Source organism: Bidens hawaiensis, unplaced genomic scaffold (genome assembly GCF_021521415.1).
Source record: "Bidens hawaiensis isolate Kalapana, Puna unplaced genomic scaffold, B.hawaiensis_p1.1 tig00011661_1, whole genome shotgun sequence".
In the NCBI taxonomy this organism is placed as follows: Eukaryota; Viridiplantae; Streptophyta; class Magnoliopsida; order Asterales; family Asteraceae; genus Bidens; species Bidens hawaiensis.
Genome location: NW_027491918.1, coordinates 548924 through 568543, shown reverse-complemented (window position 1 = coordinate 568543; position 19620 = coordinate 548924). Strand labels below are relative to the sequence as shown.

The 19620-nt window shown below is 37.9% G+C and overlaps 3 protein-coding genes and 1 long non-coding RNA gene across 4 annotated transcripts; 2 read left to right on the top strand and 2 right to left on the bottom strand.

Annotated features, from left to right (window-relative positions):
- The first annotated feature begins 7529 nt into the window (after window positions 1-7529).
- LOC143538641 (uncharacterized) lies at window positions 7530-9984 on the top strand. The gene is made up of 2 exons (XM_077032154.1): window positions 7530-8263; window positions 9260-9984. Exons 1-2 carry the CDS (start codon window positions 7624-7626, stop codon window positions 9598-9600), a joined length of 981 nt encoding a protein of 326 aa, XP_076888269.1. The 5' UTR covers window positions 7530-7623; the 3' UTR covers window positions 9601-9984.
- A 101-nt stretch (window positions 9985-10085) lies between these two features.
- Window positions 10086-12804, bottom strand: LOC143538639 (metacaspase-3-like). Its single transcript, XM_077032152.1, has 5 exons — window positions 12343-12804; window positions 11811-12141; window positions 10873-10996; window positions 10610-10777; window positions 10086-10234 (listed from the first exon to the last, which is right to left on the bottom strand). Exons 1-5 carry the CDS (start codon window positions 12797-12799, stop codon window positions 10175-10177), a joined length of 1140 nt encoding a protein of 379 aa, XP_076888267.1. The 5' UTR covers window positions 12800-12804; the 3' UTR covers window positions 10086-10174.
- A 1417-nt stretch (window positions 12805-14221) lies between these two features.
- LOC143538638 (uncharacterized) lies at window positions 14222-14777 on the bottom strand. Its single transcript, XR_013136279.1, has 3 exons — window positions 14686-14777; window positions 14333-14554; window positions 14222-14298 (listed from the first exon to the last, which is right to left on the bottom strand). It is a non-coding gene; the product is annotated as an uncharacterized LOC143538638 (long non-coding RNA).
- A 1579-nt stretch (window positions 14778-16356) lies between these two features.
- On the top strand, window positions 16357-17997 carry LOC143538637 (putative protein phosphatase 2C 9). The gene is made up of 4 exons (XM_077032151.1): window positions 16357-16579; window positions 17205-17481; window positions 17602-17747; window positions 17834-17997. Exons 1-4 carry the CDS (start codon window positions 16442-16444, stop codon window positions 17969-17971), a joined length of 699 nt encoding a protein of 232 aa, XP_076888266.1. The 5' UTR covers window positions 16357-16441; the 3' UTR covers window positions 17972-17997.
- Window positions 17998-19620: the final 1623 nt, after the last annotated feature.

The window sequence follows — 19620 nt, the reverse complement described above, 5'->3', positions numbered from 1 at the left end:
GATGGCCTCTACCTTACCGGGATCGACATGGATACCATTCTCGTTGATCACATGTCCTAAAAAGTGAACCTCGCGAAGCCAAAATTCACATTTCGAGAGTTTAGCATACAGTTGTTCCTTCTTCAGTAGTTCCAGAATTATCCTTAAGTTCTCTTCGTGGTCAGTCTCGTTCTTGGAGTAGACGAGAATATCATCAATGAAAACAATCACGAACTTGTCGAGGTACGCCTTGCATACTCGATTCATGAGATCCATAAATACGGCTGGTGCGTTGGTTAGGCCAAAAGGCATAACCGAAAACTCGTAGTGACCATACCGTGTTCTGAAAGCCGTTTTTGAAATATCTTCCTCGCGCACTCTCAGCTGGTGGTAACCGGATCGTAGATCGATCTTCGAGTAGTAACTCGATCCCTGAAGCTGGTCAAACAAATCATCAATTCGGGGTAAAGGATAACGGTTCTTGACCGTCACCTTGTTCAACTCCCGGTAGTCGATGCACATTCGGAAAGTCCCGTCTTTCTTTCGGACAAACAAGACAGGGGCTCCCCATGGCGATGAGCTAGGTCGGATAAAACCCTTATCCAACAAATCTTGCAACTGAGTGGACAACTTCTGAAGTTCCGCCGGTGCGAGCCGATACGGGGCTCGTGCTATGGGTGCTGCACCGGGTGTCAACTCGATTTGGAATTCGACTTGACGAATAGGAGGGAGTCCGGGCAAATCCTCTGGGAAAACTTCCGGGAAGTCTCGCACAACAGGTATATCTTCAATTCGTTTCTCCTCCGCGGGTTTCTCAACAATCTGCGCCAAAATTGCCGGATGACCCTTTCGTAGATACTTCTGTGCCTTCATAAGGGTAATGACGCTGGTGGTCATGCCGCTTCTCTCGCCTCGGACCGAAATGATCTCGCCGGAAGGGGTGGTAATATGGACTATCTTATCATGGCATATAATCTCCGCTCGGTTCTCGGATAACCAGTCCATGCCGACAACGACATCGAAACTACTAAGCGTAAAAGGAATAAGGTCAATGTCAAAGACATGACCTGACAGTTTCAACTTACATCCCGCAAGTATATGAGTTGTTACTACAGTTTTACCGTTAGCTAATTCAACAGGAAACTTAGCGTCTAACGGGGTTGGAGTAAGGTCTAAAAGTTGGCTAAAGGCTTTCGACACAAAACTCCTATCAGCTCCAGTGTCAAACAAAACAGAAGCAAAACAATCGTTTACAGGGAACTTACCAGACACCACATGCGGATCATTGCGGGCTTGACCCGATCCAATCACAAACGCTCTTCCTTTGCCATTTCCTCCACCATTACTGCCACTTCCATTACCCCCATTGTTGTCATTCTGTTTCAGCTTGGGGCAATCCTTCCGGAAATGACCTTCCTGCCCACATTCAAAACATCCCTTAGTTGTCATCGGTGGCTTAGGAGCACCCTTTGCCGCAAGGTCTCCTCTACACTCTTTCGCTGGGTGACCTATCTTTCCGCATCTTTGACACTTGACACGGTCACACTGGCCAACATGATGATAGTTGCACCTGTTGCACTTTGGATATTTCCCAGCATATCCGCTCGAAACCTGCCTGCTACCGTTATTGTTGTTGTTGTTGTGATTCTGAGTGTTAAAGCTCCGAGTGAACTCGGGCTTACGGTAGTGTTGTTGCGGTGGGAGGTTCGAGGATGAAGATCTGGTGTTGTCAAACTTTCTCTTCCTGCTGTTCGGGTTGCTGTTGCTGACGTGGTCATTACTCGGGTTGTCACGGGCTTTAGTGGTCGAACCCCTAGGTGGTAACGCACCTTGGGTCACAGCCTGATCCGTCAGTTTGTGAGCTAAACGAATCGCTTGTTGGATCGTGGTTGGTCTGGAAGACGTCACCATGCCCTGAATTTGCGGTGCTAAACCATCAATGTACATTTCTATCCTATTGCTCGGCGGATCCACCATCCGCGGACACATCACAGCCAACTCGTGCGAACGAGTAGTGTAGGCTTCGATTTCCGAGCCCACCATCTTCAACGACCAAAATTCCGACTCTAACTTCGAAATTTCTTCCCTCGGACAGTACTCCTCTCGCATCATGCTCTTGAACTCCTCCCAGTTCATCGCGTTAGCCAGTTCTAACCCAAGGATCTGGACGTTTGAATTCCACCAAGTGAGGGCGGAATCCTCAAGTGTTCCAGCAGCGAATTTGACCCTACTGGCAGGGGGACAATTACACATCTCAAAGGCCAACTCGGCCTTCTCAGCCCAACGCAGGAAGCCTATAGCTCCCTCAGTCGGTTCTTCTTCTGGTTCTTCTTCGGGTTCCTCCTCGGGATCTTCCTCGGGATCTTCCTCAGGCTCCTCTTCGGGATCTTCTTCAGGTTCTACTTCAGGCTCTGCCCCAGGCTCGGCCTCAGGCTCTGCCTCAGGTTCGGCTGCGTACTGAGCAAGTTGCATTTGTAAGACATCGCAACGCTCTAACGCTATCTCAGTTCGGGTCCTTGCTTCTTGGAGTTGCTCTTGCAAGTCTATCATCTCAGCTTGCATCTTCATCATAACCTTCATTTGTTGCTCACTAGTCTCTTGCATATCTTTCATTGCCGCTGCCATGCGGGCAATCTCCTCCTTAGTCTCGGTTCCGTCTTTAAACAGTCTGGAAACGTTCTCTCTCGTGTAGCGCATGTAACCCACATCACGCTCCAAACAAGAAACGACAGCTGCGAGAACTCGCTCTACAGGTTCGGTTATGGGTGGTAGAGTGTTAGGGTAAGCAGGGTGGTTCGGGTGAGGCAATGGGGGAACTTGTTCACGGTAAACCATACGTCTGATCATGTTGGGGTACCAATCCCAGCTAACGTCGTTTTCATACAGGCCTCCGGATAGGCGGTACCTCTTCGGTGCAGGAGCTTCGAGTTCCGGGACTACATGGGGTGGCGAGGCAGTAGGTAACTGCGGTTCCTTCCCGTGAGCATGCGTCATCGAATCGGATGATGATGAGGGTGGCGTCGACATTCCTACAGGTAAGCCGTGTATATGCGCGCGTATGAGTGAAGGAGGTAAAGAAATAAGATTTCAAAACTACACAAACCTATGCAGTGCGTATCATTATAACTAATGGGTCGTCGCGGTTATAGTCTAGTATGCATGCAGCTTCTAGTTCGCTATAACCAATGGCTCTGATACCAATCTGTCACACCCTCAAAATCCACTAACGGAGTTTTACCGTCAGAGGGTGTGAACTGGCAGGATCGGAATCATTAGTTATAATCAAACCAAAGAAAAACGTTTAAATGTAAATAAGTGCGGAAGCGTAAAACCTTAATTCAAAAGTTGCGTCACGCAGGACGACTTAAAACCAAATGTAACTATTAAAAATTAAGTTTGCAGAATAAAGATGGTTTCAGTTAATGCATGCTCCTAAACCGCGCGCCCGCCTCGGCTACCTGAGAATAACATACTAAAAGTGTCAACACAAGGTTGGTGAGTTCACAAGTTAAATAAGATAAATCTTTTAGCGTTTTGCGTAACCTCGTTACGACGATTCAGTGTTTTGCGTAACCACGTTACGACGTTTAAGTGTTGCGTAACCACGTTACGACGTTTAAGTGTTGTGTAACCACGTTACAACGTTTAAGTGTTGCGTAACCACGTTACGACGTTTAAGTGTTGTGTAACCACGTTACAACGTTTAAGTGTTGCGTAACCCCGTTACGACGTTTAAGTGTTTTGCATTACCAGATAGTGTTATGTCAAATTATATATCGATAGGTAGCTAATCTATACAACAAGTATCGCTAAGTGGTTCGCGACCGAAGCTGACTGTTTATCAAGTGCCCGTCACCAGGTCAATCCAGACCATGGTAAGTGTTAGCCAAAATTACACCCACTCAACCTCCAGTTGAGCTTAACGTCGGGTGGGGTTTGTCAAACCCAGTAGTACTACTCAACAGTGACTCGCTATTCCAAATATTAACCGGTTCGATGTGTGGGACTTCAAATGTTACGTTTGCCGCTTAGCCTTTACAAGTGATATATAATTTATAACAAAATCTTAAATATGCGTTTATCTCAGAAAATGCGTTTATCGGAGTATGTTATCTCCCCCAAGTGAAAAACGTTTGAAAACAGTTCAAAGAGCGGGGTAAGTGAAACTCACTGTTTACGAAGAATATCCCGATCTAGATCACCAAGTGATGTGCGTCGTAGAAACTCTCTAGCGTTCTAAATAACAAAGAGATTTTCTAAGTATCGGTACGTTTAACGAGTCTCTAGACTCGGCACATAATACCTATGCACGTAACAGATTTCGTGTTTCGTTTGTGAATTGTGTGTGACTTAAACAAGTACAATTGTGATACGATACATGAGTGAGCAATTACTTTCGTGTCACGTACTAATAACATACTTTACTAGCAATTATTCCCGTAAAGGCATTTTGGTCAACAAACAAAGATTAACTAACCATTATTCCCCATAAGGGCAATTTGGTCAATTCATGGCAATCAACTAACAACTATTCCCCGCAAGGGTATTTTGGTCAAAATACAACAATTATACAAAAACTATCATATTTCATGCATTCCTACACAACTCAGCAGCTAGTTTCGTTATGACAGAATTTCTACTTGAAAGATTGCACTAGTTCACCGATCATAACGTCTCAATTAATTCACCAAAAATCACCACAGAAGCATACATATCTTAGGTTTCCAGAACATATTTTATCTTATTTTTATTCCACATATATTTCTTATAATGACCAAAACTTTACAGCAAACTCATATCAGTCATATTCATGTGCAACAGAATGTTATTTGCAATTCCCATTAAACGAAAAATCCAATAAATGCAAGACCACTTGGGTTTGGTTCCTAACTCAATGAGTCAACTTCCAGAAGTGGAACCAACCCAATTGGTCTCGTAGTTCATGAGATATAACATTTACAACATAACCTAACAGCAGGTCTAACAGCTCAGCTTTGCATCACGTTTTTGTAAAATCATAAAAGTATACTTCCACTTATCCAAAAATTACGAATTTATACTTTATAGAAACTAGACTCAACCTAGTTTACTGCAGTACCCACAATCTCAATCAATTTTCACGTTTACACTTCGTTACAGTCACTTAAACATCGTATATACATTCTGTCCAGAATCTGTTCACATCAAAACTCAACATAATAACAATCTATGAACTATCATGCATCCATATAACCCTCTAGACACTATAACTACTATCCATGCATATCAATTACACCATACATACAAGATTAGGGTTTGTGTTTTAACTCAAATCAAAGACAACAATGAATCATGCAACAACATCAATCTAGTTATCAATCCATTATCCAACTAACAACAATCATATTAATCACATACATGCACATGATCGGCCGATTAGGGTTTATACACAACCCATTAAACATCAAAATTAAACAACAAAGAGGTAAGAGGTGATCAAGTATACCTTCCTAGCACCTAGTTCTTGGATTAATCTCTTGATTTGATGTGTATATGTGTGAGTTGGTGGACGGCAGCCGTGGAGAACCAAGGAGGGGAGGGCCGATCGGTCTTGAGTTTATAAAATAGATTAGGGTTTAGTGTTTAGGTTATATTTATAGATAACCAAGTTACATTCTAGTCCCTAAACTTTCAAGTGCTACATCTCTAGCCTAAACTAGTTGGTTCTTGTTTCTTGTTTAACATTCCACATAACAATCAAGTAACACACATATACCTAACACATAATAATCACATAATTAGTGTTTTAACGTTTGTCGTTTATTTATCAATCGCTCGCGTCAACTCGTTTGCGTTTCGGTGCAAATCCCGAAAGACTACACATGTAGTAAATGTTAAGCGTCATTTAAACCCTAGTTTAAATGTAATGAAGTATGCGTTATAGATTCAACGATCTTAAAGTTTGAATTGACGGAGTTGAGTTAACGGGGTTAACCTGAAATTGACGATTGTCACAGCAATGTTAGTATAGTTATCTAAGTGATTTTATAAAAATATATCTCAAAATTTTGAAATATTATATCATAGTTGTTATAAGAGAATTAAGATATTAATTTGCAGTCTTGGTGGGTAAAAGGAGTCAATGGCAGACAAAAGTTTTTGGGGTTGATTTTTTTAATAATCGGATTTCTCTTAACTTAGCATTCGAACTTTTGGGTTGGGTTGGGTCGAGTAAGATAAATATTGATAACTTGTTATTTGCTGTTGAACGGGGATTCTAAATCTTTTGAAAGATTGACGAATGAAAAACTTTTTCTTTAAAGACCACTTTCTGAAGAAGGAATTACATGCACATTGAACCAAGTATTTCGAACTCTTCGATAGTTCGTTCTCTAGCCTTTGAATTGAAATCAATCCAGTAAGATAGAACACCATGAGCATCAGTCATTGGATTCTTCTTTTCAACCAATAAGTACAAGAGCAAAAGTACATGTGAAAATGAGAGCAAGCCTCAGTTCTCTAACTTATGTGCTATTTATAATAGTAGCGAATACGGCCGGCGACATTAATCACATCACTAGTCTCCAGATGTTGTAACGACCTAACGAAACGTGACAACCACTTCTTGCATTTGTACCGGTCAATAGGAAATATTCCTTTTGTCCTTTTGAGTTTTGAGGACCATAATATTGTGCCTTTAATTCAATGCCATGTCCGGTTTTACCCTCTAGATCCTCGTCGCATCTCTTCACTTTCCAAGGCTATTTCCTTTAGAACGTGGCAAAAGTCATACATAACATCATTAGTATTCAATCATAACTCAAAAATGACATAACAATGCAACGATAGTAATGTAACCCGAATCCCAAAACATTTAGGCGCATTTAGTATAAGGTGGGAGACGCATAATTTTAAAATTTTATTTTCTTTCCGGGTAGATGAATCTTTTATAAAGTAACAACTCATACAAACAAACTCGAGGGTTGAGATGAATAGGATCCCAACTCGAGGGGCTCTGGAACGAATAAACATAAGGGTCTTGGATAGTGTGTGTGCTTTATGTGAGATGGGGAGGGAGACGGCGGATCATATTATTACATGCTATCAGCAGTGGTGTGGGAACATATAGGAAGATTGTGAAATAATCCTCCTATTTATTGTTTCTTGATTAGAGATTTAATCAAGCTTCATAAGACCGTTAAGCTCGGAGTGATAGGAAAAGAGCCAATTCACTGGATAATCATAATAGCGTGTTGGAGATTATGAAAGCGAGAAATGAAAAGATGTTTGAAGGTAAGGAGATTAAAGTGAAAGAAATTATTGAAGATATAAAGACGCTTTTCAAGAATACACGTCTAAGTGACGCCGTAATAGTTTTCTTTAAACCAAAAAGTCAATTTTATTATTATATTCTTAAAAGTTTCCTACGTACGTGAATACTTTGAACGATATTTTATATGGTCACTATTCGTCATCACCACAGCAAAACCCTAGCACCGTTTTTCACGTAACTCCATATCTCCGATCACCGGAAAACATGACGGAATCTCCTCCGGCAGCCACAACATTCATACCGACGAATCACTGTTCAATTTCACACACAAATTCAAACTAATCGAGACCGTACGTTACTTAATCATCACCGCCTTCACGTTCTTCCTCAATATGATATCTTCTGCTCTCAATTCCGATTTTTATTCCAATTCCGGTGGTTACGGTTACGGAAAGTGTACGGACGCCGGCGATGGTAAATTAGAAGGTGACACGTGCATCGCACGTGCACTTAATCAACTACTCGCGATAGTTAACGAGATTCCGGTGAGTTCGAGAAAATACGAGATTGTCCGATCGTACGCCGAGAAATTGATGGACGAGAATCTAGAGGTGGAGTACGAGCTGTTACGGAGAGTCAACGCCGGAGCACTCGCCGGCGCGTTTTCACGGACGCTTGAACAGCTGGAACTGGCGGTGGTGGACGGCGGTGAGTGTGACGGAGAGGAATATTCCGGTGAAGAAGAGGTTAAGAAGAAGAATAGTGGTGGCGGTTATTTTGTTGTGTTGGACCGGGTGGTTAAGACGGTCGGGTATATTGGTGACGTGGCGTGGACCCGGTTTGTGAAAGGGAAAAACCGGTTTGGGGGGTCGGGTGAGAAGCTGGCGGCTGAATTGCTTTGGCTTGCGAAGAAGCTGAAGGATTGTGGGAGTGTTGATGAAGCTGTTTGTCAGTGGGCTTCGGCTTCTAAGTTGGGTTTTGTGGCTCTCTCGGCTCAGCCGCGGCTTCAAGGATCGTTGGTCAAACTTTCTGGTATTAGTTCTTTCCCCCCTTTGACCTTTGTTTATGTATTAAAAAATTGTAAAATTAAATTATAGTTTGTGTATTAAATACTATTAATTACAATGTATGGGAACCTTATAATTAAAAAAGGAAGAGACTTAAAAAAAGATTATTTTGAGTTGTGAGCTAAATATAAATAAGCATTGTAGTGAAAGTTTACGTACAAATGAAATTAATGTGATAATCAAGTAGCGCAATTATGTAATTACTTGTAATTACATAATTACTCATTACATAATTACTCTACTTGTATATATAATTACACTACTTAATTATCACAATTAACACGTTAATTTATTTGTATTTGATCAAAACCCAAACACTGTAATATGATATTAATAACTATATTTAATATTTTTTCGTCAAGTTAGAGCATAGATAGGGCCGGCCGTGGGTCAACAAAATCGGGCAAGAGCTTCAAGCTCACTCTTAATTAAGGCCTCCAAATAAAATAAACACTATATATAGATATATTATAAGGGACAAAGTAAATTCAAAGTTATCTATTAGTCTTGTGACAAACTTATGTATTGGTCTCGTGCAAACATAGCTATTGCTAGGTTGTATGTCATGAGTTCAAAACTTGTAGCAAGTGTTTTTTTTCTTATTATTATTTTTTCATAATGATCATGAAAGGGTCACAATTTTGGCCTCTAAACTCGTTAAGCCAACCTTGAGCATATAATGTTTTCAAGTTGTAACAAGTAACCAAACTACGCTTGATATGTTACAACTTTATTATGTCGGTTGATGTTAGAAAATCTTTAATTGAGTGTAACGTATAAAATTTTAGACCTAGATATGTATTCAAACTTTGAAATCTTTTATCTTTGTTAACGCTTAAAACTGAAAATTAACCAAACCGATCGGTTATACATTTTCCATATAGTGTTGCATATTACAATATTAGATTCCTTTTAAGTGCCAAACTTAGAAAGTGGTAACATAAACCCAAACTCGACGCAGTGTATTTATTCAAGCAAGTGGCGAGTATGGGAAGCGAAGACGATGAAGAGGGTGCCATGGAGGAGCTAAGGAAAATCAAAATGAAAATGTTGATGTCATGGTTACCGTTTTTGTGTCGATCAAGCCTTGGCACAGATGCACCTGTACTAAGTATTAATGAGAAAACTGAGCTTGAAAATGTGTTAGGTGAGCTCATAATGTGTTTAAAACATGAAGAGCAAGAAAATGTGTTGTCTTTATGGCTTCATCACTTCACTCATTGCCCATCCTCGAACCTTCATCAGTACCACGCTAGTTGGTGCACCACTTCCCGCAAGCTCTTGATTCTCGACGATAAATAAGAAGGTGCACGAGTTGTTCAATCGAAAAACCATGGTTTTCAAGAAACCGAGTGATGGAAAGATGTCAAAAGTCTAGAAATTGCATAAAATGTTATGTATGTTACTAGATGGTGACATTAGATGTGTCACAAAATATGGTTATTAATTATGTAATTAATGTTCATTCATGAAGCAACATAGAAAATGTGTAATGTCACAATCCATGTTTAAAACATGTTTCTTTCTTTTCTTGCTTACAGCTTCTTGGGTAGGTCGTACTTCGGTACTTAGTCGTTGGTTATTGTGACACCCGTATTTTGTAAACTTGTAAATTTATTTTTCAAATTGTTTTGATCCGTTCATGTATGATCAAACCTTTTCATTTATATGCATATAAAGTACATTACTAAATGTAAAGATTACAATATGAAATAAGAGTTATTTTATCATACCAAAACGAAGGCTTTTTAGTCGATAATTATGACTTGTAAATCAAGAATCGACATGATAGTAAACGAATGCATATCTTAAGATCAAGTGGGCATGCCTTATTTTCTGTTCATGTATAGATTATAGATAGATGGTAAGATGGAGTCTACAAGTTAAAAGGCTCGGAGTAAATCTCGAATCTTGTAGAAGAAGATAGTTGAGGCTCCTGCAATTGTCATTCATCAATGTTAGTACATACAAATAATCTATCAAATAAAGGGTCGCGAAGAACCTCATTATATATAATTTGAGATGCATAAATAGAAACATCAAATGCAGTTGTTTGGTAAATTCTCACGTTCGCCTTCTTTTGCGAACGGATGTCAAAAAGTATGTTTATGTGCATAATAAACCAAATATTATTGCTTGGACAATTACTGTATAAACCATTTTCGGCCCATTTTCTAAAAATGCGTCTTACTTCAATTTCGAACTCCAGTGATCAATATTGTTAATTATTCGTCTACTATTATGTCACTGTAGTTAATTATACATGTTACAGACTTACAGTAATCAGACTAGCTGTAGATATCAAACTAACCTGCGACATAGGCGATGCAAATGGCGCATCTATGCCCTGTTGTTGTTGAGCTTCACGAACTATTCTGCGCATGTTGTCAAGTAAATCTCCATATGTCCATCTATACGCACTACCCACAGCTTGAACGAAGCTATGAGTCAATGCACCAATCGCGTTGCCTGTGAATACCTGCGCGTACGTAAACAACATGTTGAGTAAGCTATTTATATCTATTTGTACTTAATCGCATTGTTACAAGCACTAATACAGATTAGCATACTAACCGATGTATCAGCTGAATTTTGATGATCATCACAAGCACTAATACAGATTGCTGTTCCACCACTAGTACCACCATATGGTGAAACATGTGAAGGATGCTGAACTTCCCAGTTATAGAATCCTCTCCTGCATACAATCTAATTTTCAGTCTTCCGACTTAATTTGTCTGAAAATTGACTCGACTTGGGTTGTATTTTATATTCATTGTCTTAAACGGAAAAAAAAGTGTCACGTTGGCCCAACTCGATTCAAAGGATTTGTTTCTAAAAATAGGTTCTTTTAAAAAGGCCAGATGACAAATGGTGGTTTTTATTATTAGATCTTGTTTCTGGGTTAGTCGCGGTTTAAGATAGTGTGCTTACATTTTTAGAGTATGCAAATATGACTAAATCATACTAGTATGCAAAAAAGTAAAGTCGTCATCTTAGATAGGGACTTCAACTACAAAGTCACTATCTTAGATAGCGACCAACCAGACTTATAGTCTAACCAAAAGAACCACCCATACGTCATCATGCGTTTTCAAAAGAACCCATTTTTAAAATTGTTCCGTTTTAACCCAAACTCGGGATGCCCATGTTACCACCTCTAACTAAAACTTATGCATATGTGTTGTAAAACTATGTATAGTGGAGGAATTTAACTAACAAAAAAGTATTTGCCATGTCACTGCCACGTAGGCGAAGAGACATTCACTAACTGAACCATCAAATGTGTTTAGTGGTTTAACTAAAAACACAATTATTATTTGATTTTTATTTAACTAAAAGTGTGAAAAATTGTTTGATTGGTTAATACAAGACCTTGGCCCCACAACAAAGCCCTCACGCCCGCCATTTTATTGGCGTGTAATGGTGTTTAACATCTTAAAAATACCGAGGTGGAGTGGGGCTAACGTCCACTACAAATGGTCTAACAGTGTTCGCTAATACATACTCACCGATCAATCCTGCAAAGAAAAGGCAGGTCAAGAACAGTTCCGCTAAAGCAAGTGTCCATAATACTATGAAGTGTTACACCATGAGGTAATGGTTCTACAAGGATCTCATTGACCTCATCATCTAGTATCTTGCCAGATTTGCTATAGTCAACAGGACATATTGCTTCATCCACCCCATCTATTTCATCTCCGCTGGCATCCGGCACGCGGGACCCATGTCCTGCGTAGTAGAACACCAACGAATCCCCGGATCGGCTACCTTTGGTTAGCCACTCCATAGCTGTTATTATGTTATGTCTTGTTGGGGTCCTGGTGGGATCTGATTCCTCTTCTGAAGAAATTAAAATCATTCAAATGCCATAATTAATTAGTATGTTTGAGCATAAATGTGAATATTTGATATATTGTCATAAGTAAATTTATTGGTGTAAACTATATTAGAAGTAACATTTGTCGTTAAAAAAAAAAAACTCTAAACAACCCTTTCAAACAAAAGAAAAAGGCGGATGGTGGCAAAAAAGCGTGTCGAAACCTGTAAGAACGCGAATGGAAGCACTTTGGAAGCCGAGGTTGAGCAATAACCGATGCATACTCCTAACATTAGTTATACTAGCAGGCAGTGTCTTGGGGTGACCTTTGTAGGTCACCCCACACAACACTGCCCGCTTCTTCTCATGCACCGGTTGGTTATAGTACCGGTTATAATATCCCAAACCATACCCTTGTGACGGTACGCCATAATAGCCAGAACCGTACGCTTGTGGAGCATTATAGCCTGCATATGCTTGAGGCTGTCCATAAGGGTCATTATACTGATAATTGCTCAAAACTTGGTCTGCATAACCACCTAAATGCTCGAGCATTCGTGCACCGATATGGCACTTACCCTTCTTTTTCGGGTTGTTGACCGTGTAACAGACCGAACATGGTTGCCCAGGTGGCACTGTCAGGTAGTTCTTGCACCCTTTACAGCGTCCTTGAGTTTCCATATGTTTTTGTTATAGATTTTGAATAGTTTTGTGGGCATTTTATAGGGTGAAACTTTAAGTGACAACCACATAATAATAATAATCTTGCATTATTCTTTTGGCAACAAACTTATCTTAGTTGATAATAAAATGAGACTTTTATTATTCCATCGTTGAATAGTCTTAAGCTTTCGGTGGAGATGAGATTCGTTTTTTAGTTAATAGTATGTGTACATATCTTTGATTTGTTTATATAGTATTTAGGTGATCATATGCTTTGTTTGTTATTTCATTTATCTATATATTATTCACCTTGCCTAATACGTATTGGCCATGATATCATCTTCCAATCAACTTTGTTTGGTTAAGAGGCAATGCCCTTGGCTGGGGCTCAGCAACTGAAAGTGAAATACGTACGATTCAGAAAATAATCCAAGTTATACGGAATCTACAAAACCTACATACTTTGACTTTCAACCTTTCTTACGATACAAAACAGACGAGACGGACACATCCATCTATGAGGTGGTGCGTCAGCAAACAAGGTGTGGATAATTCATTTAGCAATAGATCGCTAACGGAATTAACATGTACAGATTTTCGGTGTTAGTTGCAGCTTCACTTATGGGTTTTACAGAGAATAAAAAAAATGTTTGGTAAACTAGAAAATGATTTCTAATTGGAATAAACATTAAATACAAAATACGCTTATATAAGATAATATAAAACTTTAAAATAATGCAGGCGCAACACTCTTCCCATGGCCACTCGACACCCCGTTAGGCCCGAATTTTTTTTTAAAAAAAATTATATGTATTTTTATTAAAAACAATATGCATATTTAATGTTTAAACTCAATTATATAACTGATAACAACTACATTGGTCTAGTGGCAATGGAACGTTTTGGCTTGCAAATCTACTGCAAACCATTTGTGTAGTAGTCTTGAAAAACGGAAAGGCATAAAACCTTTATGGCAATTCAAACTTTAGGACAAATATGCGGAAAACTACGCATCGTTCATATGAGAATCTTAGAAAATTTTACATCCATATTGCGAAGACAAGCAACTTAGGTAACATATCAAGCAGTTTGATCCGTCACTATCTTTGGCCATAACCAAATGGATACGTTGCGTTGATACTATTTTTGTTAATATTCTTTCCCCAAAGTCGTATCAAATGTCTCACTGTGTGGTCCATACTACACGATTAGATTTCATGGTCGATGCAAAGTCATGTCGCATACTTGTTTCTGTTTGTGGACAATTGCCTATTTCAGCATTTCAGGTTTTGCCCACAGAAAAGTTATGTTACTGTTAAAAATCAGACAAAGATGACTTTATGAGTTGCTTAAGGAATTAGATGCAATTTCAATATCATTCATTTTAGGAGGTAGCATCTCTTAAAAGTCATATGACCAAACTACATACAGCCCATTGTATGTCACTTTTCGAGATTCTAGACGCCATTGAAGAGCAAACGCTCTTTCAAGATTCCAACATTGTGGTTTAGTGATCACTGAAGGTAGCAGATTCAAGACGTTTTCTTCCACAGAAATTCAGATCAACCATCAAAATAACAAAAGTTATGCGGTACAGAATACACAATGCATTTGAAGACAGAACTTTTCGGCTATTAGCATCTGTAAATAAAACAAGTGTGCCATTTTGATGCATGACAACTTCACAGCTAGCTTCTAAGATGGAATCAATAATTAGGCGTTGCGTTTCTTGTTGAGGTCGTAAAGCACACATAAGTCGGCTGCTGTCTTCATCTGAAACCATTCATAAATTTGACAAATATCAGAAAGCTATTTAAAAAAGCAAGAAAAAGTATATAGCACAAATTCTGCATCATAGATGAAGATATTGAGTGGTATAATAGTAAATAAAATAATCATGATACCTGAATAACATTGACTAATTGCTTGGTTGCCCATCCAAAGAGAAGTAAAGCAAGTAATGCAGAATATATTATGCTTTGTTTTGCCGCACCCAACAAAATCTAAGTTTTCACACAAGAAAATTACATTGATGACTCCAATATATTAAACAAGTGTACGTACATCAATGAATAAATTATATATAAAAAAAATGTTTGTGCTTACATCAGTCATCTTTTCTGACTCCTTTGCTAGAAGAAACAAAGTTATGTAAAGAACCTGAAAAAACGGAAATTCGACGTAAGGGTGGGGACCCCTATGAGGAAACTCTAAATGGTAAGAAGATCATAAATATATATTCATGAGAAAACCACAAAGTTACGAGACAACTACTGCTGACCAATCAACTTTTTTTTAATTAATTTTTTCAAGGTTCAAAATGTAAAAAAGATTAAAAAGACTATATGTAGCTCACGAAGTTACATATATGCATCTCATACAAGGTACACATAGCGTATAAATTACATATATGTAGCTTCGTGATCTAAATACTTCTTTTTCCTTATCTTTTTCATATTTCCAACCTTATAAAAATTGAAAAAAAATTGATTGATTAGTAGTAGCGTTCTCGGTTTTCTCGCTCCTTCTAGTTTTCTCATGATCCCTTCCCTATATATGTATATATATCTACGTATGTATATTTAGATGAGGGATCTTTGCAGAACACTATATAATGCAAGAAGAAGAAACATATTGTTTAAAGAAAGTAAAACAAGTAAAAGAAAGTAAAACAAGTTTGGAACAAGTTTGGAACTTTGATATAATATGTAAAAGAAAAGTATATGTTTCTTCAAGAAGAAGAAACGTATTGTTTAAAGAAAGTAAAACAAGTAAAAGTTGACTGCTTTTCGTATTGAATCATGCTATCTCATTGACTCATTTTGTGATTTGAGTGTAATTCGGGTATTGTTGTTTTACGGGTATGGTCAAAGTTGACTGCTTTTCGTATTGAATCATGCTATCTCGTTGACTCATTTTGTGATTTGAGTGTAATTCGGGTATTGTTGTTTTACGGGTATGATCAAAGTTGATTACTTTTCGTATTGAATCATGCTATCTCATTGACTCATTTTGTGATTTGAGTGTAATTCGGGTATTGTTGTTTTACGGGTATGGTCAAAGTTGACTGCTTTTCGTATTGAATCATGCTATCTCGTTGACTCATTTTGTGATTTGAGTGTAATTCGGGTATTGTTGTTTTACGGGTATGATCAAAGTTGATTACTTTTCGTATTGAATCATGCTATCTCATTGACTCATTTTGTGATTTGAGTGTAATTCGGGTATTGTTGTTTTACGGGTATGATCAAAGTTGATTACTTTTCGTATTGAATCATGCTATCTCATTGACTCATTTTGTGATTTAAGCTGGTTTTCTGATGCATTTAGAACATATAAATTTCATGAGTGTATTGATTATGCATGATATTGGTTTTTGGATCAAATTGCTACTAAAAAGTCAGTGGTTGACTTTGCATGTTTACAGACATTTGCATTATTCTACAATAATTTCAAGAACCATACTTTATTGAAGAATTTGATGTAAATTGGCTTATATGTAATTTGACAATTATGGATGTATAAATAAAGTCTTTTTGTTGTTGTTGTTGACTTTAGCATGAAGGAGAGAAGTCAGCGAATAGTTCGGGCGAGGGACAAGGTCAAAAAGGGTCGGTCAAGTACGGTTTCACCCTAGTTAAAGGGAAGGCTAATCATCCAATGGAGGATTACCATGTTTCCAAATTCATCCCTCATCAAGGACGTGAGCTCGGACTCTTTGCTATTTATGACGGCCATCTAGGGCATAGCGTGGCTTCGTATCTTCAACAGAATTTATTCAACAATATCCTAAAGGAGGTTAGACTTCTAAATCTAACAAGTAATGAATATTTGTTATTTAAACACTCTTAAATTTTTTAACTAAAATTTTTATGCATAAAACAACCAATAAGGTATAAAACATTTGAGGACTGTAGAGTCTTTTATGGAAACGCAGCTAGCGTTTCCTCAGTCGCTTTCTTATAGTATTACATTGACGTTGAAATATTTACCTAAAGTTCATAAGATTTAGGGATAGTGTCTGGATGTGATTGTTTTATAGTTTCTTATTTTGGATCGTTTTTGTTTTTTGCGTGCGTCATATTTTTGCTTCCAATGTGCATACATACTCACTTTGGTTAAATTGTGTGCGTCATATTTTTCCGGCAATGCCCATTGAGTTTTGTTTAAAAGTTTAGTACCGTGTTTGTTTTTCTGGCAATCGTGACATAAAGCATAACTTTTCTATTAAAAAACTACTTGAAATAGCATAAAAAACATACACATATGCTATTTTCTACCACCCGTTTTATTACACTCATTCTTGATTTTGATATATCCAACAAAGATCATGTTACGCGATTGTCTTTCAATCAATCAAGCGACTTATTATAATTATTATTTGCTTTTTTTCTTTACCATATGATGTTCTGTGTTATGGCAGGGTGAGTTTTGGAAAGATCCAAAGAGGTCGATTACAAAAGCCTACGAAAGAACCGACCAAACAATTCTTTCTCACAATCCCGATATCAGAAGAGGTGGGTCCACTGCTGTTACTGCTATCCTCATCAATGGTCAAAAGCTATGGGTTGCAAATGTCGGGGATTCTCGGGCAGTTCTTTCAAGAAAGGGGCAGGCAATTCAGATGAGTATCGATCATGAGCCTAATAAAGAGAGGACCAGTATTGAAAACAAAGGCGGCTTCGTCTCAAACATGCCAGGTCATCTTAGAACATATTATGATTACAAATATTAGTAATATATTCATGATATAAATAAATTCATGATTTAGTAGATTGTTTCCTTTTTTACTTTTTAGCCAATATTGATTTATGTTTCAGGAGATGTTGCGAGAGTGAACGGACAACTAGCGGTTTCGCGTGCTTTTGGAGACAATATTCATATACGGTCCGACCCGGATATAAAACAAGCAAAAGTTGATGCAAATACCGAAATGCTCATTCTCGCAAGTGACGGGTTGTGGAAGGTAAAAAAAAAGCAAAACTTTGACTTTATAAAGTCAACAAGTGTCTTTGACTTTGAGATTGACTTTTGTTATGGGTGTTGATTTAGGTAATGACGAACCAAGAGGCAGTGAACATTGCGCTGAAGATCCGGGACCCAGAAAAGGCAGCGAAGCAGCTAGCAGCTGAGGCTTTGAAGCGAGAAAGTAAAGATGATATATCGTGCATTGTTGTGAGATTTAAGTGACGAGAATACATGAAGAAGTTTGTGTTTTAGGATGGGTATGTTCAGTATTATAGGCTGTATATTATGGAGGGTTTACAAAGTTCGTTGCCATTATGGATTATAGTTTGTTTTCTGTTAAGGATATTGAATTGTTCGTGCTTGTGTTGTTGCTTGGTTATTTTATTTTTTAATTTTTTCTAACTTCCCGTCTTGTATGTACTTTCGATTTTTGGTTTGTTATTTCAATTTTTGTTTTTTTTAACTTCCGGTCTTGTATTTACTTTCGGTTTTTGGTTTGTTATTTTATTTTTTTAACTTCCCGTCTTGTATTTACTTTCGACTTTTGGTTTGTTATTTTATTTTATTTAACTTCCTGTTTTGTATTTACTTTCGATTTTAAAAAACTAAGACATACATATCCCTGAACTCTTAAAATATAAATTTATCGATATTTTAGTCACCTTTTTGAAATATTTATTTTTATTGAAATATTTATTCTAAAAATATAAAATATTCACCGATTTTGGGACTTTACAAATAGAAGCTACTATATTATAAGAACTAGCTTTACAACCAGTGTATTACACGGAGTAATTCATTATATAAAACGTTCGATTAATTTAATAAATATTTTATATACTTTATAATTGAAATTATGTATGTTAGTTACAAACCAGTGCATTACACCAGTTGAATAGTGAAACGATATAGTTCGTAAACATAACTGTGTATATTCCGATGGCTATAATTTGTGTTCTGTTTAAATAATAGATGATTATGATGACGGTGATAATAATGATGAAGATGATGATGAAAAGCTAAGCTAATAGAAAGTTTGGTACAACAAAAATGAATGCACTCATGACACTAATGTAGTGTAATGTCACAATACTTCTTAATTACATGTTTATTTATTTTCTTGCTTATGGCTTCTTGGTAGCACATGTGTTCCTATATGCACTTACTTAATGGAAGACTGCAATGTTAGTATAGTTATCTAAGTGATTTTATAAAAATATATCTCAAATTTTTAAAATATTATATCATAGTTGTTATAAGAGAATTATAATTTTAATTTGCAGTCTTGGTGGGTAAAAGGAGTCAATGGCAGACAAAAGTTTTTGGGGTTGATTTTTTTAATAATCGGATTTCTCTTAACTTAGCATTCGAACTTTTGGGTTGGGTTGGGTTGGGTCGGGTCGAGTAAGATAAATATTGATAACTTGTTATTTGCTGTTGAACGGGGATTCTAAATCTTTTGAAAGATTGACGAATGAAAAACTTTTTCTTTAAAGACCACTTTCTGAAGAAGGAATTTGAAGAGGTAGGTCCCAACAGAGCCCAGTTGAACCCGCAAGACTCACCTTGAATAGGGACGTCTGCGCAATGACCAACTGCTCCAGCAGGACCCACCATGCTCAGAGAACCTTACGCGCAGTACGCCAGCTGTACCCGCAGGGAAAGCCTCCCAATGGTGAAGTACCCCGCCTGTTCCCGCAGCTGCGGATACAAGCCATCAGGGAAGGCTACCCGCACTAACAGCAAGGCTACACGCACAAGGCATTCGCTACTTCAGTAGTCACATGAAGGAATGAGCAAGGCGGGAATACTCCCGCCTAAATGAGCCAGTCCGTATGCTTCTGGAAGGTCTTCCGTACTATACCTACTAA